A 25,386-nucleotide genomic window follows, 5' to 3' on the forward strand; every position below is an offset into this window, starting at 1 on the left:
TCATATGAAAATCAATGACAAATTTGACTATTTGATAATAACTTCGTGAAAAAATATTTGGACTTGATAGACCACTGATCCTAGTATATGTTGTAGCTATAACATTATTAACAACAATAAAAATTAATCATAGAAAAAATATTCATGTGTTGGGAAATTATCAAAGAAACGGCAAAATATTGGCCGTGCTAGACTGCTATTTTGAATAAATAATTATATGTAATGGCATAGGTTTATCAGATTTTAAAATATGTAGGCATATTATTAAGGAATAATGTGTTTGTCGTACTAAGATTCCTTTTAGAATTCAGTACTACTGCTGCGGAAAAATGTTTAATACACCCTACTTTTGTATGTTCAAAGGTGTGGGTTCCCCCTTAAATTTTAACAGAGAATAAGCGAAGAAGTTCTTTGTCATTGAAAAGGGGCATTTGTGAAGCTAACAAAATCCTGGAATGAGGAAGCCGAATGAAACAAAACACATTATATTTGAGATATATCTATATTTCCCTAAGATCAGTAACACAAATGCACACACTATACATAATTACAGTTCGTATAAAATATATTCAACAATTCTAAATATTGTCAATTTATAAAATGTACATGATATTTAACAACACTCTGCTTGACAGTTAAACGACTTCTTGGAGAGCAGAAGAGGTCTAATTTCTGTCTGTAAGTGTATTTTACTTACGTAAGTATCACATTCCGGTGGCATCTCATAAAAAGCACATTTAAACTCGTAATCCATTCGTCAAGAATATAAATACAACTTTAAAAATTAATACTAACGGATGGAAGAATGAATCTCTGTTCATTTATTTTGTATACTTAAATTACAACTGTCGTCAGTAAGCAGTCACATGAGATGCCACCAAATAATGGAAGTAGTAGTATTACAGTATAAACAACCTAATATTTAACTCAGTTATTTTTAGACATTTTATTTTCAGTAAAAAAATGAAGGCATTCTAAATTTCTGTTGATGGTAAACTGAATGGAAATATGAGAATAGGAGATTTATGACCACTTATGGTGAACATTCCCATTCATAGCATATTTACATAAATGATAGTTTTTTATTTGCGATCAAGACAACTCGAATATCGAGTTCTTCAGGTCGTTATACGTCGTTAAAATGTGGTCATTCTCTAAGTCTTGAGTACTGGTGGCTAAGTGAAACTGTAGCTACCAAAATTCTTTATCATATTGTAAAGAATTAACAATGACTTGATATGTTCGGATACAAAACAGATCACTTAAATTTTGTCTTACAGTATTGCAATTCATCAAATTTGATTGTAGGCTATATCCTGTCTAAAACAGAAAATAATACCTATAGATTCATTATAGAAAGAAACTTGAAGTCCCAATGGATAATTTGTTAGCATTAGTCCAGTAATATTTATGGTAGTGGGCGGCATATTCCTTGCTCTCAGATGTAATCAGAACAGCTACACTCTCTGTCCGACAATCTCTGTCTACTGAGTGTGGCGAGTCATGATGGCCTGCGCCCATGCGTGTTTGAAGTAATGCGACTCTAATGCTTGCTCTGTCATGTCTTTTCTGCTTGACTTGTTCTTACGTCACAAGGACATTCTCATTTTAAAGATGTATGCAGAAATTTCAGGCGTATGTATTGAAGTTGGTTTGAAGACATTGACTTCTAAAACTAAATTTCAATATCCAGAAGGAAGAAAGTTCGTTTGAACTACTCTCTAAAGGTTAAAATCGTCACTTTTGTTTTTATAATTCCACTGAAAGTAGTAACATCTATATATCAATATCAAATTCATGATAAGTACAAACCAATATAAATATGATTTATTTATCCGAATCGTAACAACACAAGATATGGAATGTTAGGTGAAAAATAACAAAAAATATTTTGTATGCAAGTAAATGAAGAGTTAGGGGAAAAGAAACAAGTAATTCAACGTTTCTCGTAATCGAGTAAGTTGTAAGTGGTAATCTAATGAGCATCGAACCAAGCTTAATTCAGATTACTACACTACGAATATCATTTCTTGAAAGCATATAGTTTTACCTTTATATTTTTGCTTGTCTAGTTACGTTTTGAAATTTATATTTCATGTTTTGAGTTCTGAAAAATGTTGACCTATCTGCTATTCCCCTGATCCTTCAAATGTCTCCTTACTGTGTTCTACTGTTTTCTATGTCACGCAAGTGCTGTGAGTTTATCATTTGTATGTTAAACGCACTGAAGGAACAATTTATTTGTTCTATGTGACAGAAGAGACGTGATGAAAAGTAAGACAAAAGTTAAGAATTGTATCCGGTCATGGTAAGATATCCGAATATTTGGCGAAGGTGAACTGATGGTGGTGATGGTGGTGATGTCGAGGGTCGGTAATCACGTGGAGGCTGTCAGTGAGAGTGACGCGCTCTTGCCACCTCCGCTTGAAGAGAAGACTCCGCTCAGCAAGTTGAAGAGTGAGTTGAAAATGGTGAACTTCGTCTGCAATGAAAAAGTGTTGTTCAATATTTAATGACACGTCAAAAAATTAACCAATTTATACCACTCCGTATTCAAAATACAGTATGTTTCTATTTCTATATGTAGACGGTGAAGAGAAGTGGAACTAAAACGGATCCTTGTGATAGGCATTTATTAGTTTTGTGTAACAAAGCCTATTCTTAACATTCATAACTTTTCTTTATTTCAGCGTAGGTTCAAAGAGAAAACTAATATTCTGATGTGAGAACTACTCCACCGGTAAGGACTGTCTATTCATCGGCCTACACAACTAGAATTAGCATCTTGATTCATGTTCTACTTTCTGATATCTAAATGATTTGAAAGAGTCAAGCATTATGACTGAACAAATCGTCACGCTGAAAAATTGGTCCCTAAGTACCTTCTGATAATCTGGCTAAGCAGATATTAATGAACCTTTATGGATGATACCTACCATGAGTTCAGTGATGACTGTAAACTACTCATTAATTATGTCTAGTATTGTCTCTTCATAGGAATAATTGTGCATTCCTAAACTGATATAAAGTTTCAGTTGTCATTTATACGAAGTTTTATGGGAACCCAGAATTGTGAAAAGATCAAAAATACATTTTGTTTTCTATGGAAGTAAATTTACCTAAGTCGTCTGAACAAAATGGTACCGGTATGCATTTTTATTTTGTTACTTGCGAATGCCTACATGCGTAGTTCTTAACAATATTTTAAAAAACTGCACGTTGTTGATTCCCATTTTTAATCAGTTTCTCCAGGTAGTATGTCTTCGTACATTTTTTCAGTAACTGATATAGAAATCTAAAACCTAGATGATATATTTTAGAAGTGCTGATAAATAAAATTATATAATTAGGACTACTGGACTCCAAGTTATTAAATCTTACTTCGAAAATGTTAGCCAAAATTTGACGAGTGAAAATTTATTTCAGTTAGAGAGGTATTTTTACTTATCAGGATGAAGTACAAAATCTCTGACCTACATTTTGATACCACTGTCTGGAAATTGTATCCAATTTTCTATTTATTTTGGAATTTTAGTAAGATATTTATCTTTCTTTTTACTTAGAAGTAATTGGATTTAGAGTAACGAAAATATGAGGAGAAATGTTCTGCTTTCGATAAGTTACTGAAAAATAGCTAAACAGAAGCCACTACAACTTTGTTTTAAAATATAATGTTACCACCAACATGTATATTTCTCGGTTTGGAACAATTCCCGGTTCCCTATATAAAGGGCAAGGAAATGCTTTGAACTTTTACGAGGTAAAATCGTGATAAAATAATGAGGAGAATATTATAATGCTATCGTAAAAGACAATGATTCCGAGAGTTATCCATATAATTGCTCCAAACTTATACGGAAAGCATAATAACTATTTGCAGAAAACTATGGCAAGTCATAGATGCAGAGGGTAAAGAGAAGTGGAACTAAAACTGATCCTTGTGGTAGGCCATAATTCAGTGTTGTTTACAATAACCACAATGAAGATTTTAAATGTGAAAAATGTTACAGAAATATAATAAACTTACCCTGAGAGCAGGTCCTAGGTTGTTGCTGAAAGCCAGAACTGGATCATATCCTTGGATTCCTTTGCCAATCAAGTCATCGTACTGTAAAGGAAAAAGAAGCAAATTTCTACAAATGTGCATTAATGTGGAATACAAACGTTCAGAACACATCATGATTTTCATAATTGTACTGCAATACTGAGTTTGAGCAGTATACTAGCGACCTTCCCAGGTTTTGCATGGGGAAAATTTTGAATTGATGGTGATGAACCATATCACATTTCTTTGTAGATACAAGTTGTTTTCCTCCTGACGTAGTCTTGAAGGAAAAAAGGAATGAGCTTGTATAACCTCCTCGGTGCTATATTTTTCTGGGAAACAATAGAACATATATAATATTTTCCCCGTATTCAGAGTGTTCGTATCTACATGGAAGGTGAATAATATTTTCATAATAATTCAAATTGTCTTTAGAAATATTAAACGTTATGAATATACAATATTGTGCACTCATACAAAATATATATAAAACTAGTTTTTAAAGAAGGGTATATTCTTTCTTGTTCAACAATGCTTCCACACAAAACTAGGGTTGATTATTGATGACTCATGCAGCGCTCAGGTTGTTGTTTCTTCCTCACTAAAATCGCCACTGGACGTCTCTTCTTTGTCTTAGGTTAACATTTCGTGCATCTAAACAGTTCCCGATAAATTCTCTATGCAACGGTGAGAGCTAATTCAAAATCCATTCAGCAGCTGTCGAGGACTTATTATAGTATGCATAGATGTGGCAAAAATAATTCCAGGGAAGTAATAATAATAACGACTACTATGAGGAAAAGGAGACCATCATTTTATTGGCACATTAAGAGGATGCATCTAAAGAGACTGGCACACAGTATACTTAGTTTACGAGAAAAATGGAAGGCACAACTTTTATTGCTTAAGGAGATTCACAATGGCTTGGAAGACGTGGGGATCAAGGAGGGAGATACAGAGGAAAGAAGAACATTTAGAAAGTAAATTGCGGGAATGAGGGATTCACCGGAGAAAATCGTCAAGTCAAGCAACATCTCGGTTGAAGAGTGACAAAGCTGAAGTCAAAGACTAAACAGCATCTGGAAGGAGTGCAAAGGAAAGGGACTAAGTTTGAGAGAGAGAATATCTGGTGGGTTGTGTAAACGTGATATGACCGTAAGGAAAGAAATAATAATAATAATAATAATAATAATAATAATAATAATAATAATACATAATCGAGTCAGATTCCTATTACCACACTTGACATCGACAACGCGTTGCCCATGAAATACGCGATATAACGTCGAGCGTATGCAAGGTGTGTGATAGGTATCTGCATTCATATCGCCCGTTTCTTTCATGGCTAAAAGGGGAGAGTTATCCGAGATACAAAAAGAAACCACTTTTCCCTTTGCGAAATTCAAATTATCCCGGTCATGGCAGTCCATCGACGGCTGGTAATTTCAAATGATAACCAGCCATAAGACATGGTCTGCATGGTTGCTAGGTAGCACTGTCTGACCATCCATCCATACCTTACGTCACTGCCGGCGCTGTTACACTTCCCTCGCATATTTTGTCGCGTTACGTTGCACAAATTTTCGGATGCCCACTACCCGCTAGACATTTTTATGTCCAACGTGGGTCATTATGGGCTTCCAGGACAAGATGGCGGTATTTCCTAAAGAGTATAGTTTGTAATTGTTGGTGTGCTGGTGGGGACAAAATATATCGCAAAATGGTACCAATGTGATGAACCGATAGGAAAACAGCGGAATACAATGTGTCATTTATGTGAGAGGTGAATCTCGGGTATGAAAATCGGCATCTATACTACGGCGAGCACCTCACCATCTGAATTAAATACGGAGCTGCAAGAAATGTGTCTAAAACGACATTTAATGAAACGTTTGAAAATGCTGTGGTAGTAGTAGGAATTCGACTGATTTAGTGAAGAATTGTTGTCTCTAGTGAGAATCGTTTTCTACTTCATAATACGGATGGATATCGGCGTGTCAGGCAGGATATAGGGGAGAAAAATGCCCTAAAATAATTCCTGAAAGAAAACAAGTTGCTAGCAGCAGTGTTATGGTCTGAGGAATGATTGATGTCTTTCTCTGTGGACACACATCTATGCCGAAAACACTTTCGACCGATTTGGTTTTCAATCCATCCTTGGACTCAAGTGCACCTAAACGTCTTTTTGTCTTCCCTGATGCGGGTGGGATCTTCTATGAGGATAGTATGACGTGTCACATTGCTACGAATGTCTGACAGGTGTAGGAGAGCATGACCAAGACTTGAAGACACTCCTTGGCCTGCTAATTCCCCCGACATGAATCCATTTGGGCATCCGTGGGTCTACCTTGATCGTCATGTTCGTTCTACAGATCTTTTGTCACATACACTCTAGTGACTGTGAAATGCACTAAAGACGGACAGCATGACTACAGACCTCTGTAATAACCTGTCACGCACCTTACTGAGTGACTCATAGCACATCTACATCGCTTTTCACGAGAGTTTAATCCTGATGTAAACATGGTATGTCCACGCCTCCGCCAAGGAAAGAGTTGTGATTCGCTGAGCGGGGTAGTACCGACCTCCAACCCGTCAATGTCTAGTGTTCTTACGTACAGGGCTGCGCATCGCATACGACAACAGTGCGAAGATGTGAATTTCTGAATAAACACATTTGTGAACATTGCCTAAAATAGACTAGGAACAGTTTTTGAGCTGTATGTAACTAAAGGGAGGGGTTTGAAGGGATATCTACTGCTGAAGATCAGGGCCTACGTCATTTATTTATTTATTTATTTATTCATTTATTTACTCGTTGCTGAATATTAAAGAAAACTCTCTTAGTGTAGAGCACAAAATTACACACGTAGGAAGGTTTATGTTAGGGCAGCTGTTTGAAATGTCCGCCCGGTAGCCCCTAACCTAATATAATGTCATCTTTCGAGCTGAAATTTATTTCACTTATGTTGTAGAGTTCCTATCCTGATATAGCAAATAGCATAATTGGATATGTCAGACAGAACTGTTCATAATCCTGTAACAACATCTATCGAAAAGAAACAACTAAAAAGACAAGAAGTACAGGCAGTTCCGTTCAAACCAATGCACTGCCTTTGATCAACTCTGAGAGGTTTTCCTCTTTTGTGCTTCACTACACGCAATGGTCCTACCTCTTGCTAAATTTCTCTCACTATGAATACTGGCTCACTGACTGCTGCTGCAAGATGCAACACCTTATCTCCACGCTGTACAGTTTCGGACATTCCCCCACTACGAAAAGACTTCCTGCATTACACCACGCCTTGTACCTTCATTTCTCGTTATATAATTACTATTTATAAAACGTATATATATATATACCGGTATATATGAAAAGCATATTTTAATTTTATTACGTACTCTTCCAAACTCTCTAAATGTAATCAACTAAAATAAAATAAAATTAATGCGACGTCCTACTTTTCTTCGAGCTCGCATAGAGTCGAGTGAGTGCGACGGTTGCTTCTCCAATCAGCTATAACTGTGTCCACGTGCATAGCCAAGGTGCTCCGCCTATTTGTTTATATCAGGATTAAACTCTCGTGAAAAGACATATAACTACTGTCAAAGCTAAACATTGGTGGTTACTCTGGCCATGATAATATGACCTGGCCGTGTATATTGTACAAGCGCAGTTCTTCTTTCAGAGATGACGGTTTGAAAAACCCCAACAGTGCACCCAAGATTGAGTGCAACAGCTGATTGATGCATATATCAGTGCTAACGGAGTGCATTATTAAAATCATGTGGTATACTGGTACACTCTGTTGCTGTGTGTTTCCCATGATTATTGCACTATGTAGAGCTGTGGGAAATAATTTCTAATCTGAAAATAAAGAGTTTTCGCACTCAGGTTCATATACCATTCCTTTCTTCTGCGTGTGACGAATGTGTCCTTCAGTTTGGCCTATTTTGCAACTGAGTGAGAAGACTGTCTGTTACAGGCTGCTTAGCTGTCAAACAATCAACAATCACCGCTGATCGGCACTTAAAATAGGGCAGTCGCTCTAGTGGCAGATTTCCTATCTGTTGTTTACCTGGTCTTTTCTTAAATGATTGCAAAATATTGGAAATTTATTCAACATCACCCTTGGTAAATTATTATAATCCCTAACCCCTCTTCCTATAGACGAGTATTTGCCCCAATTTGTCCTCTTGACTTTATCTTCATATTGCGATCTTTCCTACTTTTAAAAGTGCCACTCAAGGAAAGATCTTCATTGGGTTAATCCCATAAATGCGATTGTAAATAAAGAGTACAGATGTCAGCACTTTCTTGTGAGGGTGTTTAGGGGTTGTAGTATGGATGTAAAGGAGAGGCAATACAAGTCTCTGGTAAGACCCCAACTAAAGTATGGTTCGAGGATATGAGACATTCACCGGGATTACTTCATCCAAGAACTGAAACAAAAATCCAAAGAAAAGCAGCTCGATTTGTTCTGGGTGATTTCGACAAAAGTGTAGCGTTACAAAAATGTTTCAAAGTTTGGGCTGGGAAGACTTGGGAGAAAGAAGACGAGCTGCTCGACTAAGTGATATGTTCCGAGCTGTCAGTGGAGAGATGGCGTGGAATGACATCAGTAGACGAGTAACTTTGAGTGATGACTTTGAAAGTAGGAAAGATCACAATATGAAGATAAAGTTGGAGTCCAAGACGACAAATTGGGACAAATGTTCGTTTATAGGAAGGAGAGTTTGAGATTGGAATAACTTATAAAGCGAGATGTTTAATTAATATCCATTTTCTTTGAAATCATTTAAGAAAAAGCTAGGCAAACATCAGATATGGAATCTGCCACCTGGGCGACTGCCCTAAATACAGATAAGTAGTGATGACCGATTATTCATCTACTAATATCATTCCACATCATCTATCCACTGACAGTTCGGAACACACCACTTTAGTCGAGCAGCTTGTCTTCTTTCACGCAAGTCTTCCTAGTCCAATTGTTGCAACAATTTTGTAACGCTAGTCTTTTGTTGGAAATCACTCAGAATAAATAGAGCTGCTTTTTTCTGGATTTTTCCAGAAAAAGTAGGGGAGATTCTGGGTTCGAACTCTACCATCGACAGTCCTGAAGAGATTTCTCCAAGGATTCCTATTTGTACTGTACTTTAATTACATCCAAGGCTCCTTTATTCCCAGCCCCTAGCCCTTCCCCATGCCATTCTTGCTGAGAAAACATCAGATCAGGAGTCTAACATATGAATTTTTTAAACCGTTTGTTTTAGTTTGTGTGTCCGATTCTCTCACCATTTTATCAATAGTAACCAAAGGTCGATTTCTGAAAACTGTGGGGTTTTCGAAAGGACACCATTTCTGTTCCGTAGCAAATAGGAAGTTGCGATTGATTTTTTAGATGTGAAAAATTCTGGGAGATTCACTTACCAATATTTGATAACAATACGCGTTATTATTTGTTAGGCGTCAATTGTTTCCTCACATATTTGCCCAAAATTTGTCCTGTTGAATTCTTCATATTGTGATCTTTCCTACTTTTAAAGACACCACTCAAAGTTATTTGTCTACTAATGTCATTGCATGCAGTGTCTCCACTGACCGCTCGGAGCTTACCACTTAGTCGATGTGTTGTTTCACCGTTCATTCCTTCAACATGCAGTACCCATTGAATCATCGCGTGTTTTCCGTGAAAGATTATTGAAATAGCTCATGTTTCCTCATTAACAGTTTTCCCTGGTGTGGAACAAAGCCAACTTTACCTGATACGTCATAAAAAGTAGTTCCCTAGTTGAGAGATAATGGTCCGTTAAGGTAAACCGGTACCAATCACTACCGGTCATATACTGTACGTGCTACAATAATCATCGTACTGTACTCGCAAGATACCGTGTTTAGTCGTACAGGTCTCAGAAAAACTCACCGTGGAAAATCCGGGAAATGTCGAAAACACCCTTAGAGATGTGAGCTACGAATTTTATGGAAATGAAATATAATAAGTATATTCTTTATTTGTTGCTAAAAATTACAATCCTGTTTCTAATCATCGTTATCTGGTCGATTAAATTAGCAGTTTGCCTTTTTCTACCACAGCGAGCGCTAATGTGAGTCAATGTATACCGCGCGAGTTGGCCGTGCGGTTAGGGGCGCGCAGCTGTGAGCTCGCATCTGGGAGATAGTGGGTTCGAACCCCACTGTCGACAGCTCTGAAGATGGATTTCCGTGGTTTTCCATTTTCACGCCAGGCAAATGCTGGGGCTCTATCTTAATTAAGGCCACGGCCGCTTCCTTCCCATTCCTAGCCCTTCTCTATCCCAACCTCGCCATAAAACCTATCTGTGTCGGTGCGACGTAAAGCAAATAGCAAAAAAAAGTCAGTGTATTGTTTCACTTAAGCCCTTATAACTACATTCGGTATGGACATTTTTCAAAATATCACAACACGCCTTAGGGTATTGAACGAAGGAACACATTACACAAGGAATGATGAAAATAAATAAATTTGGCTAGGATTTGAATTGAAAAAAAGACGAGTAAATAAACAAGCGACTTTTTGCTGTTTTTCCGGAACTGAATTTAAGCCGAAAGCAATTTTCGAAATTTGCTCTTTTCGGTTTAATGGAGATATCAAAGGCTCACAATTCGAAACTTTTCTGGGCTATTTATTCCTTTACCGTTTGGCACAATTGAGGAAATTGGTTAATTTTACGTTTTTCGTAGTGTGAGGACCCGTACTTTGTCTGCTAAGAGATGTTTTCAACATGAATACAGCTGAAGTGTTCGGCATTCCAGGAGATATTAGCTCAAAGCATGCCACACAAAGCTCACCCACCTTTCGCTTACTTTCTCCGCTCGCTAATAAATCCTTTCGTTTTCCTTCCTTACCGTGGTAAATCTTGTACAACTGTGAACCTCGTATTACAGAAGATCTCTCCTTCATACCTCACAGTCATCTATGTCGTATTTCACAGTGTCTATCTTACGTTCTGATCCCCTTTTGAGTCCAAGGTTGCACATGTAAGGGGAGGTGTGCATAGACAAGACCTAAGGGGAGTCACCGTCTCTCTATTCATGTGTCAGCTAAAGCGCCTAGGCGCTTAAAATTGGACACTCTTTGGATGGAATTTTTGTCTAGTGTGACAACAAAATTGGCGATTTTTCTGCTCGCAGACTTCCATGAATTTCTTTTACAGAATGTTTATTTTAAGTTCAATAATTACCTCCTACTGATTTATATTTGAGAGCTGTCTTTCTCAGTTTTAGGTTTATTTCGTACGTTTTACACGTATGTTTTATAGTTTTACACACTCATAAGAAAGACATAATCATCAAATTCGACAGGCACACTGGTACGACCAGTGGCCAATCGCTAGCCAAATTTTATGATTCCATCTGCCACGAACGTATGCGAAAAGCAAAGCTATGTGTGAAAACTGTACCCAAATGCCACCCTATCCAATGTTTCTAACTCATTATAACCCATACATATAGGAGATGAGAAAATGTCATAGGATGTCATGTAGAACGCTAAACATTGTGTCTGATGGCGCAATCCGTTTGTCGATATGATGGCGTACTGCTGAGAAGCAGTACATCTCGTCATGAAGTTCTGCACTCATAAGACTTGCCCATGCTTATCTATATAAATGGTTTTAGGGGGTTCGTTCATTTTGCCAATTCCTTTGATATAGATCTGTTTTAGGTCAACTCAAGTCCGTATCAGTCTTTTTTAGCTTTCGTGTCTGTCCGTTCATCTGTTGGTCTGTCTGTTTCACTATTAAGTACGGTGAAACAGCTGGATATATCTCGACCAAACTTCATACTTAGAGTATCTCATCCAGGAATGGGTTTATATATGGATATGGTTTAAAAATCACTGAATAGACCAGGGTTTTATAGGAAGACCAAGACATTTTTCTTCAATTTTCTCTTATACCATTGATTTTCCGTAAAATCCGTAGACTATATGTGAAACGTACCTCATTTTAAATAAGTTTGTTATGTACATAATTTCACTTACTCTTCAAGTGACGGAGTAAATTACTATTTTCTGCAGGTTCCATGCTCTGCATTGAGTGACCGACAACGTACCTACCGGTTACCATGGGAACATCTCTGGCTGCTTGCCAGCAGGGAAATAATGTAATGTCGTTTTTGTCGTCATTCCTGTAATCTCGTGGTGTTTCGTTTTGTAGAAGGCAAGGGAGACGATGAATACAAATAGTCTTTGTATATTTTTCTGACTTAAATTATTTCAGGAATTATATTTTGGACATTTTGTATGTACGATCAAATTTGCCGTGATGTGGCTAACGAACTAGTTTTATGTATATGCGTAGGTGTCCTACGGCAGCACTAAACAATGAACGTTAACCTAAGCACGTGCTCATGTTTACACCACGAGGGGTTCTCTGGGTGAAATATGCATGGACCCACAAGTACACCAGTTTGTGCTCTCTCTACACTCGCCAACTCAGACACTTGTTGTTCAAAATTTCAATACGGTGGCGTAACTCAGCGGAATCGAATTTCAACAGCAGAGGCCTTGCGATAACTTATTATGATTATTATTAGTGTTAAAGAAAATGACGTTAGTTCCCTTCAGCAGTTCATGTATATTTAATGACCCTGTAAGAACACAACAATACAATTGTTCCGCAATTGTCAGTGAACAGACAAGTGATTTTAAATAGTTTAAACAGATAACTTGGCATCAGATTTTCGGATTGGACTAGAATATGCATAGAAATTGCAGCAATCTCTTCAGAAATTAGGATAAGAGAGGAGAACGGTTGTGGAGCGGAACATGGACAGGGTATTTATTATGTAGATACTTTATTTTCTCAGATCGTGTATTTCGCAACATTAATTCGCCTATTCGTAGGCACCCCAACCTTCGTGTAGTTGCGATTTTTCCTTAATAACAGAGTAATCTTCATCCAGACGTGGCGGTTCCTTTGTAGTGACACGAGGGAGCTTTCTACCTTTATTCTGTAACATGAAGTGCGCTCTTTAATGTAATGAGTAATGACACTTATAGACATTGACAAATACGGACGACAAGACGAACACGTACATAGAACAGGGACATGTTTCGCTTAACCAAGTTCTTACCTAAATTCTGTCTCTTTATATTAGAAAACACCTAGGGTTGGCTCTTTCACAATGATACTTAGAAAATTACAACGTTTCAACAACTGAATATAGTTGTTTATCTTCTCTTTTCAAGAAAAATACAATGAAACCCTCCCTCGACCACGATTTTTGTACTTTTTAAAGAAATGTTTAATTAAGGGGATTGAAATTTTAAACTCCTACAATTTACAACTTATCAAACCCAAATCTAAAACACAAACACATATTAATAAGATATAGCTCCACACAAAACTTGGAGTTGAATAGTTAAATGGCTGCAAAGTTATTGGCAAACAGCGTTCAGTTTTTGGGGGACATAATTCGGCAGACTTATCAGAAATACTCAGAACAACTCCAGGTTTGTCAGTCAGGTATAAATTATTAGAGATATAATTTTTTCACTATTTCATTTTTCATTCAATAGGAAAAAATCTAGGTTCGTGGTGTTTCAGAATTAAAAATATGAAGGTAATATTCGACTGGTGATAAAATAGGAATCTACCTTTAATTCATGTGCATATTCAAACATTCTCTAAACATTTCAGGTGAATGCGATACGAATTTTTCCACAATGAACCTATTATGCATGGCAAAGAGCTGAGGAAGTTCTAAGGTAGATGAAAGCAGTTGAAGGTTTTAAGAAAAACACTTGCTTTAAAACTGCCTTGTACTGTAAATTACTTCCCCTGACATCTTTCTCATCTTCCACGCAGCGTGGGCATGCTACATGCTACAAGGTAAATATATCCCCGCGGTATATGAAATGGCAGCCCGAAAGTATGTTGAAGCTAATGTTGTCTGACAGTGTGAGAGAGAGGGGCGTGGGCTTGCTCTGTATTCACCGAACCGCTACCTTTTAAATGCAGCATTTATATATTTAAGAATGGCATTAGGTAAAACTATTAACGGAATTTGAAAGGGAAGGAAATTGTGGAATTTTTAAGAAAAATTGAAAATTAATTTTTTGATAAAAAGTCGCAACATCTCGCTCACGACTCCCCTAGTAAAATGATTGTGTTATATGCCCTATCCGTCGCCATGAGTTCGAATACTGGGTTTTGTCACCTTAGACAGTGATTGTGGGGAAACGAGGACGTTTGGAAGGCTAAAAGTGACACCTGATATAGGTCAGAAGAACACTACAATGATGGCTATCATATTTGAACAGTTTACTAAAAAATACCGTTTTTCAGTGAAGTGATTGAATCATCTACATCATAATAACGTAAGCAACGATTTTACCTCCATCTAAAAACGCGCGATATCTTGCCGCTGATTTTGGGGAGTGAGATATCACAATACTTTAAAGCTGATATTTAGTTGTTAGTATTTCCATGGTATAAATATGAATCATGTGGAGTGGAATTTCGCATGTTAAGTTCTGCCGTGATAAAATGCCTGTCATATATCATGGTGCTGTTGTCATTTTCTTGGAAATTACCTTAACATTGTCTAATGGCATCAGACTGAACTAAGTGCAACAAAAATGAATTTGAATGTTCCTTCTGAAATTTCCAATTATCTTTTATTTTTACACGGTAAATTCGACTGTCCAATATAGATTTATATACCAGTATTAAAATAATCATAGTGTTAGTGATGTAATATCTCATAAATAGGCCTCAGGTTTGTTTGTGCAGTAATATATAAGAATGTAAACGAATTTGTTACTAGCATGTGTAGTCTAGGTCGCTCTCCCGTAGCGTTCTGAGAGTAGCATAAATTCTACCGAGCTCGATAGCTGCAGTCGCTTAAGTGCGGCCAGTATCCAGTAATCGGGAGATAGTGGGCTCGAGCCCCACTGTCGGCAGCCCTGAAGATGGTTTTCCGTGGTTTCCCATTTTCACACCAGGCAATTGCCGGGCTGTACCTTACTTAAGACCCTTCCTTCCACTTCCTAGGCCTTTCCTATCCCATCGTCGCCATAAGACATATCTGTGTCGGTGCGACGTAAAGCAAATAGCAATATATATATATATAGCATAAATAAATTCTAGAGTTTCTGATCGGCCGAACCCCTAATGTATATGCAAGGCTCATAACATAACCGTTGTGCAGATTACACTATACTTGTTACTCGCTCCAGAAAATTTGCATTCCAACTATTACTGCTAAAATTACAGGCTCTACTTATCACTAACTATTTTCGCGGATTTTCTGATACGTCGTGGTTCAGGAACTTTGTCCCGTAGGAGTTCTTTTATGTGTCGGCACCTACACAAGACTGGAATTATTAAGCACATACACATTTCTCTAGACTTAGTCGCGATCGAGCCCGGTAATTCAAGCTCAGGAAACCATCTCTAATTCCCAAGCCACTCGTCCTGACCCACGTTAAGAAATAATGTTATTAAACTCGGTTCTTAATTTAGTGATCATTTACTCCTGACTTTCCTTTTTCTTAATTTGGCTCGCTGTAAATTTGGAAGAGTAACCGAATGGCCTTCCTGTTTTGGCGTGGCTGTAGGTATTCCGGGCTATATCTGGGACCGACTGTTGACAAAAATTGAAACCAATAGATAGAAATATATCGTCGGATTCGAGCAGGTTCGGGAGATTTCTAAGAGATGCAATACAGGGTAAAACCATTTCCATACACACCATCAAGTCTTTTGGAAAAACGGAAGATAAAGGGAATAGTGTAGTAAATATAGTAGAGTGGTTAAAATTATGCCTGGCCATCTATGTATCCAGGAATTAACCTAACACTCATTTTTGCAGTAGGCTGAGTGGACCTCATGGCCGTGTACTTCCCCAGAAGTGCAAATCTTGTTTCTAAAGTTTACGACTTGTTGACTTGGAATTGACCCGGCATCCTTCCATGCGAACCAAGCACACCTGCATGTCCAAATCTGAATAACTACGAGAAATAAATCAGTGTCCTAAATTATGACAAACCCTCTTACGATTGACAATTTTTTGTTAAGAAGGCAGTCATAATTTTCCATGTTGTTTAGTTAAATGCAACCTAAACGATTTTCAGTCTGTCAAAAACACAAGTTCATTATAAATATTACACTATAACATACCGGTAAAAACACATTATTAAACATGGAATAAACATAAATATTTCCAAATATTGAATATGACTTGACAGAATCTCATGAAGTTCTTTTAAGGACGAAAAACGTTTTTATTTGTTTAATAGTATGTATATTTATTATTAAGATACATTTGATTTGACTAACGTTATTCTCGACAGAACAAGGCATTCATAATTGTGTCATGGCTGCAATTCCCAGCACGTAGAATATCTAACGAAAGTTCCATTCCCCGAAGATCTATGCTATTACCGGTACAGCCACGCTCATTCAGCGCCTTTAGTTTAGGAGATAAATTTGCGCGACTTACCCCTAAAACAATATTGCTATCATAACTTCATCCTGAAGAGCACAGCACAGCACAACGCAACACACAAGCACATAACAAACAAACAAACAAACAAACAAACAAACAAACAAACAAACACATCAAACACAAACTACTTAACTAATATCGTCTGCATTATAACAGAATCAGTCGTTTCATGCAAACACTTCAAGCAGATCATAACCTCCAAAATCACACAATTTGAAAATAAATTCAATTTAAATATGATAATTTATAAACACAGCTTCATTTGAATTCATCATCTAATGCAAAGCTGAACGGAAAGAGAGAGAAATTTTTACGGTTAACGAAGAAAGTAGTAAATGTAGAATACTTACAGTTCCAGGCCTTGGGGGTGTCGTGGGTCCAGAAGGAGCCAGTTTAGAGCTAAGCAAACTGCCCAAGAAGCCACCAGATCCTCCACCACTGCCTCCGCTGCCACCGCTGGAACTATCACCACCCTGAAAACATTGTCCACAAATAACTCACTAAGCAAATCCCTTCACTGGGAATAGAAGATGGCTAATTGCTTTTCAGAAAAGTAACCTATACTTTTGAAAAAACCCTTAAATACCGCATTCCATACATAAGAATATGTTCTCTTAAGTAGGGTTGATATTTTCTTGACAAAATATATTCTAACCAAAAGTGCATTTTTTAATTCAATTTTTCTTGTGGACTTGTCTACATTTCTTGATTAGGATTTTTCCACGATGGTGAAAGAAATTTATTACCGAAATATTCTCCGGAATTGTTTGATTTGAATGTATCCAAGCAGAACGTTGTCCGATATTTCTTCCGTGCACTTTTCAGCATTGGCTTATGTTGTAATAATCATTCTTCAAAACTGTATCTATTTGCCCTAGACTGACAAAGCTCATATGAAAATTAGTTTAAGTTACGAAATGCCACTTTCAAAACACAAAATACAATAAAGTATTATAAACCAAAAATAACAAGCTTGAAATAATTAATTCGAATATATTTAGATGATCTTGTTCTTGAAGGTGACATATCAGGACTCCCTTACGTTGGATATCAATCTGGCGGATTCATTTCCATTTTTTGCATCAGAGCAGCTCTGACGGTTTTGCAGAACTGTCCAGTTTTGAACGTTCCCAAACGAGGATGTTCGCCTTGATACAGCACTTCACAACTTTCTTTTCTCCCGCCAGATGTTAGTTCTGATTAGGCAAATTACATTAAACCAAACTTATATTTAATCTACAAAAATGAAATTATTGAAATACTGTGATGCTTCTGAATTCTACATGAACTATATACATAAGGAAGCTTAGAGAACGTTTCACGGATATTGAAAAACATCTTGGGCATTGTCCCTCTAGCATTAACCATTAAACCTATAATTTCAGCAGATGTAAGTTGTTTTTTCTCGGTAAAATAGGATGGTGAAGAAAATTAGTGTAGCAAAAAACAAAATTTTACACTCATTTCTCTGTGACCAGTACCACGGAACAACAAAGCATAGATATACACTTAAACAAAACTCCAAAATATCCTCACAATGTTATTAACTTAAATAGAATGTTTACATTCCGAGAATTCGAAGTTAATATAGTAGCGGAAGTATTAAACGAACAAGTTCAAAATATGAATTCGTTGACTGATAGCAGGTCTTCTCTCCATCTTGCCTTTGAAATCCATGTTTAGTGTTTCTACTGCGTATCTGGTTAAATCACTGTTTTATTTCTTGTTGTGTGTATCTTTTGTTAGTTGGAAGGTCAGAGCCAGTTGATTTTTCCTGAATTCCATTGATTTGCATTCCACAGCATTTCAACTAATCTATTCTCCGAGATGTTTGAATTAATTTACTATTTCAATCTTTTGTTCTTGGACTTTGAAGTATTTATGTACAGTAGGTGTTTGTTCTTTGACATGATTCTTTCGAAGGAGATGTGGAAACCTATTTTAGCTGCTTGCTTCTCTAGTTCAAGGATTTGCTCCCATATTTCCTCCATTGTTTCTGCAAACAAGGCCATATCATCTGCAAACGCAATAAAATTGATTTTAACGTTCTTCTTCTTGGAACCTGTCTAATTCCACTCTTTATATTTTTGTCCATTCTCTAATTACTTTCTCAAGCACACAGTTGAACAACAATGGTGATATCGCATCTCCCTGTCGTACTCCCGTTCTTATTTCGGAGGAATCTGATAGTTCATCTGATAGGGATCTGATATTATTATTATTATTATTATTATTATTATTATTATTATTATTATTATTATTATTATTATTATTATTAAGGTTCCTATAATGTAAAGTGCATTGCAGTGATAATACTCAACTGTGATTATCTTATTGAATAAACCTTATTCCAAGTTTTTAACATTAAATTATACGTTATATATCATAGTTAGTATTAGACAATTTAATTAATTAATTTTTTATATATTAAGTACTTCCTTTCATGCAGAGGCTGCCTTACTACAAAGTATTCTTTTACAATTATTTCTTTTATTTGTCAACATCCTTAAGGTAATGATTGCAATTTTACGGAACGTTGTGTCTGGCAAAGATATCTCTCGAAAAATGGCGGAATTGTTCCCCTCGCTCCAATTATAAGACCCACTGTCAGTTCCCTCTAGCTGGTATTTATCTCTGCTGTATGAAATTTTTCGTACGCAAATACTCCTCTTCTGTAGGTTAACATCTGAGAGCTGCGAGTTATCGCTTTAAAAGCAGATAGTTGGGCCTGTGATGTAACTTCTCTTCTCATTTTTGATCGCAATGGTGTCTATTTTTCTGTGCCTTCCGTTGAACGCTTCGCCATGGACCTCTTCAAATACCTGGAAACCATGGTCTTTCAGTGTTACATGATAAGCTTTGATGATCTCGAATCCAGTAGATGGAAGGAGTATATTCGTTGTATAAACATACACGTTTTCCTTTCTGCTGCAAGTTACATCACTCATTGACAGCCCTTTCTCTTAGTACTCTTCTCACTTTTCTGGCGTCTGTTATTACTTTGTTAATACTATTATTATTTCTGTTGATTTCTGCAAAGGTCTTATTGTATATTTAGAGTTCTAGTAAAGTGTAAAACAGGAACAAGTATCCCTAACTTTGCCAGGTAAGATCATTCATCTATCTATCTATCTATCTATCTATCTATCTATCTATCTATCTATCTATATCTTCATCTATCTACCCATCCTTCTATTTATCTACCATCAATATATCTATCTACTGGTTAAGTGTGAGACACTCATGATTACAGACTTTTTATTTATGCAATATAAATCCTTAGAAGTACTGTAAGTGAGCAGATAATATGATACTGGCAAAGTGGAGGTTGGGATGAAGAAATGAGGGTACTCACCCCGCTGCTGGCGCCGAGAACACCAGTGAGGAGGCTCAAGACGTTGGATCCACCGCTGTCGCCATCACCACCACCCTAGAGCAGCAAGTCATGTTTCATTGTTGGGCGAGCGGAGAGCGAAACAGGGATTTTGGGCAAAGCAAATTTAAACCACGTCACATTCGAATATTGCAGTCATTCGGATGAAAATGGCAGTTTTAAAATTGAATAAATGAGATTTGAAAATACTGTTTCGATGAGAATACGTACTGTGGATTGATTTTAACAATCAAAGAAATAAATTATTAAATTAAAACATTAGTTGCACCGTTTAAAAAATGTATTTTGCAGTGTAGAAGCAACGCGTATCCCTCTTACTCAAAAGCATAGGGCTCATTTCCCTGTCAGTTCGAGAATTTTAATTCTGTGAGAGGTCTGAAATGAGGTTCACTCAACTTCTTGTGACCTAATGTGTGATACGGGATTCAGCGAACCCAGTCATAAAGCCAAACACTATGGCAGAGGAGAACGCCACACCGACCACATGCACTTCAATACTTGTGAGCCATCTGACTGGGGCAGCAGTTACCTTGGCAGGCCACGTGTTTGTTTGTGTGTTTTTAACGAAGAATTTTTCTCAATAGCATTAGAACTCTTCTTGCACGTATTCAAAATTCTACCATTTCGAAAAACGAGAAGACAGGCTATGAAGGCCGCCGCTGGGGAAGTAGAAAGTAAAGGATTCCAGTGAATCTGCCACATTTATTTCCAAAAATTAATCTGGTGCTCATTTGAATTGCAGGCCATATGCCCCAGAGCCATTTGCCTATACTGATGCGAAAGATTCGATTCTAAATTTTCGGATTCTGGAGCGAAGAATGTAACCTCCTGGGCTAGGCAGTCTCGTAGCATTCGGCAAAAAAGACGATAATACGCGAGGCGACATACCTAATGAAAACGTTAAAGAAAAGAATAAACATTTCCATCATACTTTTAAAAGAAATGTGATACGTTTTTAATTTATGTCATATAAATTCATGTTAATTTACACATAATCAGAGCCTGAATTTTAAACAATAATAGTTTACAGTAGACTCTGCAAACATTTACGTGAGAAGCAAGTACCATCCCATAACTATAATTTTAAGGAAGACCTATTCCGTAACTGAGACAATTCTACATGAATTAAAAAAAAGAGCTATTTGCAGCTAGAAGTTTTAACGTATTCATTTCACTTCGCGTTTCAGAGATTTTTCTCCATCGTGAGTTGTGAATTATTTTTTCCTTGTTACAAAATTGTTTTCAACGAATATTGTGCTCTTGAATTTAAGAGTAGGAGCTATTGCATTATGAATTTTTAGATCTATGTTGGGTCAGCTATAGGTGGTCTCGTCTCAGAAATATATTGTCGATATACAGTATTGTTTTTAAATATTCACTTTCAATTATATCACTGAGCATATTCTGAGGATCTATTCACTGATGCCAGATACAGGAATATTATGTAATAACAGGTAAGAATACAAACTAATTTGGTTATTAGGAAGTGTCGTTTAGGCCGCTCTTCCGTAATGTAGTTAGAGTATAAATACTAGGTGTTCTGAGAGGCCGAACTCCTAATGTTTATGCAAAACCCATAGCATAACCGTGTTGCAGATTAGAATATACTTGTTATTCGCTTCAGTAAGTTTGCATTCTAACCTATTACTGTCTAAAATTCCTGGCTGTACTGATGACTATACATTTCTAGTGTTCCTAAAAATGTTCAATTTTATACTTTTGGATGTGTGTATAAAATGGTGAGATAATTCTTTACATTTTATACTTCATACCCTGTGTTATGTAGATGTGGAGCAATTGTTGATTTTTCATTATTATAAAGCCGAAGTAATAAACTCACAACGCACGTCGAAATGCTAGAAATGCTAGAAAAATATCTTCGAACATTATTGGTTATCAAGTAGAGCAACAATATATTACATGTCACAATTTTCACCACCTCTAGATGGGGCAAAGTCCCTGAAACGTGTGACTGCTAACAGTTTATATTATTCCATACTATAGAAGTGTCTTCCCACTCACACAACATTTCTGCAATGATATTTGCATAAACATTAGGGATACAACCTATTTGAACCCTTAACATGTATATAATTTCCCGAACGTAGCCGTTGAATGAACTAAACGCCACTTGCTATTCACCAAATAAATTTGCATTTTAACCTGTTACTGTGTAAGAATCTGGGTTCTGCGTCATGATAATTTTAGTTTCACGCGCCTCGAGTTTTCACTGTTATGTACAAAATAAGGGAACTGGTTTTACAGCTGAATACCAAGAAATAAAAACTGGTCCGTTACGACACACGCGACGAGAAATATTATCGTAACTCTCATTTATGCAATTGAATGCTAATGGAACCACTTTCAACCGTTAAAGTTACTTGTCAGTCACCTGAAACTCATATAAAGTGTGGTTCGAAAGGTTACTGACTGTTTTATGGACCTTGGATGGTTTGGAGTAACTATTAAAAATATCCTGCTAGAACTGGTTTATACTGTTAACAGTCAACAAGCCCAGATGACATCACAGTCTGATAGTTATGATTAACAAGGTAGAGGTTACGATACACTTCTTTGAGACACACATACATGGATAAGTTTACAATGCTTGTCCTACTTTTGACGTGTATCACATCTTCAGCCTACGAAGACAACTTTCGTTTGACCTCGTGAAAGTGAATCCGATTAGAACAAGTCTTCATATTCCAGACAAGTTACAATAGTTTATTATAAACTGCCATTTCCTGTATGACATCAGACGTGCGTGGCTTCAAACAATGGGGATATTATTTTTTCAACTCTCTCGATGGAAACGTCTTGCAAGGAAAGGTATAAGTAAGGTCTCGTCTACAACAAAACACCGCACCTTAGTTCCGCAATGAACTGCAAACTGGGATCTGTTATCATAACAGAGCACCGATCTTGGTATCAAGCTGCACATTGATCTTCCACATGCTTAGCTAAGCAAATAGCACCTCATTCTGTACAAGGGTAAAATTACAATGTTCAAAATTGACCAATTAAATTTTTATGGATAGAATTACACATAGTAATTGTCATTCTCAGGAAATAAAAAATAAGCTTAGAAGTTATCTTAAATCATAAATGATTCTCCTCACTTCTGTTGTTTATGGCCCAATGGATGATTTGCAACATGCCATGTAATTAGGAAATGTACAATCTTTATCAGACGATGATGAGGTGGGCATCTTGCTAGCTGAAAACTGACTGGGATAAACACGGAGAATTAGGTCAATGCAACATTTTGACCACATTATTACGAAGTACACGTATAGTTGGGTCAGTAATAACGGTTGAGTTGACAAGGTGCGTTGCGTCGGTGTGAACGAGACCTAGAAGGGAACACAACATAATTTCCCCTGTGAAAATATGATCTGGGATAATTCGATAAATAATGTACAGTAATTATCAGTTCGTTCAGTGCGTCACTTATTATTTTATATAGTAGTTTCTATTACTCGGATTAGTTTGGTAAGAGCTGAAAGGTTGCACTAACTTTCTCACATCAAATGATTGTTCACTTTACCGTCGTCAAAAACTGACAGGTGGGAAGCTACACTCTAAGACAATTCACTGTTGTGTATTAAATATGTTTCTGATCATTCTATCAGACTTCCTATAAGTCATGTTTCTATCCGCATTCTACACTTGAAATAGTCACCGTTTATCTCAAAATTAAAGCACTTTTACTAAAGATTAAATTGAAGAGAACATTCATAATAATAATAATAAGGGTTAAAGAATGGGCATATTTAATTCTTCCATTCGTCCATATTGGACTGTGCCATGGCGTTGTTTTCAATGTACTGTTAGCCGATATTTTGAATTCGTATCCTTACATGATCTGAGTGAAACTTTTAAAATGATGAAATATCGTAATATAAAGCTGCAATTCGACAGGACTAATTGGGGCTAGTATTCGTACTCCCTCACAGGAGTGACTGTCGGACAAACAACTATGTCACTGGTGTCTGTATTTGTGACACAAGGCGAGTATTTGTATGTATATAATTAGGGAAGTGTTTTTAGACATTAACAACGTCTTGAACAAGGCGCAAGTATGATCTACCCGCTCTACAGTTATGTCTGTGAGTTGCATAAATTGTAGGGGTTCTGATAGTTTAGGCCGCTAATATTTATGCAACTCTCACTGCAGATCCGTTGTGCGGGCTAGAAGCCTCTTGCGCCTTAGTTAAATACTTTTGCATTCTAACCTGTTATTAATTAAAATCGTTTCCATAATCATAAACAGTCCGTGTGCTTGTCGTGGTTCACTCTACAACTCTTATTATTTTTCAGGTGAGTCGTGTTTGTCACAACAGGTCGCTTGCCCTTACGACTAGAGTAATTCATAGCATACTGAAGTAAGCCACTCTACTGCTGCGCGTCTTCTCACCTATTTATTACCTTACATGAATGTATTGTGCTTTTTTTAACGTACCATCACAGCACCTGCAGTTTGTCCCAAAAATAAGAATGATTTGCAAGGATGGCTTGTAAATATCACTCTCTGCTATACCGTATAATCGCCGTGATATCACAGTCTGATATTTATGATTCCCTTCACTTTGACCTTGTGGATATATAGGACATTAAATATTCCGCATGAGCGCAAAATAATTACTGGTACTTAATTTTTCATATTAATTCTCCCAGATCACATATCACAAGAAAAAACAACATTTTCTTTAATGTAAATGAATAATTTACAGGGAATGTTTGAAAGTATTTGATTTCTAACTACTATAGGAAATTGCACAAACAGAAGATATAACATGGAATAAAATAAGTGAAATGAAGAATCATGAAGCCAAAGAATCGTCATAATCGCCACGTCTTGTTCAGCGATACCAACGATGAGAGCAGGAACGAAATAAGTGTGTCATCACAAAGTCCTGCGAAGTGATTAGCACGAGAACATATACAATGGATTGAAAAGAAAGATGGGTTCAAGAAATACTGAATACGAACATTCTGCAGTAATGTTGCTTATGTTGTTAAGTATTTCAGTGCCGACGTCAATTAGAAAGCGACGATAAAAATGATGAAGGCGAAAACGGTGTCTCTCTTTGTTAACAAAATGAAGGTTTGAACTGGCATAAAGCTGACAACTGCTTTACATTCTATTGGAAACATTTATAACCTACATAATTCAATTTGATGAGAAAAGGAAAGTCAAAGTTTGATTTTAAATGGTTTTATCTTCTACGATTATTAATCTCCAACGATCACTGCCCACTAGATACCATCAGATGTACCGAAAATAAATTTAACTGTGCATCAATCAGTTTTCTAAATAGCTGAAGAGAAAAGAACGTCAAGGGTTTACATTGTTTAGAGTATAATGGCTTCACTATCCTTGTTTCAAATCGTCAGATAATCCGAAATAAATCAGTCAGATACAAGACAATCACACTTGCACATTTTTTAAAA

General features: G+C 36.7%; 1 protein-coding gene across 1 annotated transcript in view; it reads right to left on the reverse strand.

Moving 5' to 3' along the window:
- Positions 1-496: 496 nt before the first annotated feature.
- Positions 497-25,386, reverse strand: part of LOC136872261 (keratin, type II cytoskeletal 1) — a 131,047-nt gene continuing 106,157 nt past the window's right edge. Inside the window, exons 6-9 of the mRNA XM_067146087.2 lie at positions 19,894-19,968; positions 16,889-17,011; positions 4,028-4,108; positions 497-2,482 (exon numbers count right to left, since the gene is read on the reverse strand). Coding sequence (XP_067002188.1) covers positions 2,378-2,482; positions 4,028-4,108; positions 16,889-17,011; positions 19,894-19,968 — 384 coding nt within the window. The 3' untranslated portion in view covers positions 497-2,377. The remainder of the gene's footprint in view (positions 2,483-4,027; positions 4,109-16,888; positions 17,012-19,893; positions 19,969-25,386) is intronic.

This window comes from Anabrus simplex, chromosome 1 (genome assembly GCF_040414725.1).
Source record: "Anabrus simplex isolate iqAnaSimp1 chromosome 1, ASM4041472v1, whole genome shotgun sequence".
Classification (NCBI taxonomy): domain Eukaryota; kingdom Metazoa; phylum Arthropoda; class Insecta; order Orthoptera; family Tettigoniidae; genus Anabrus; species Anabrus simplex.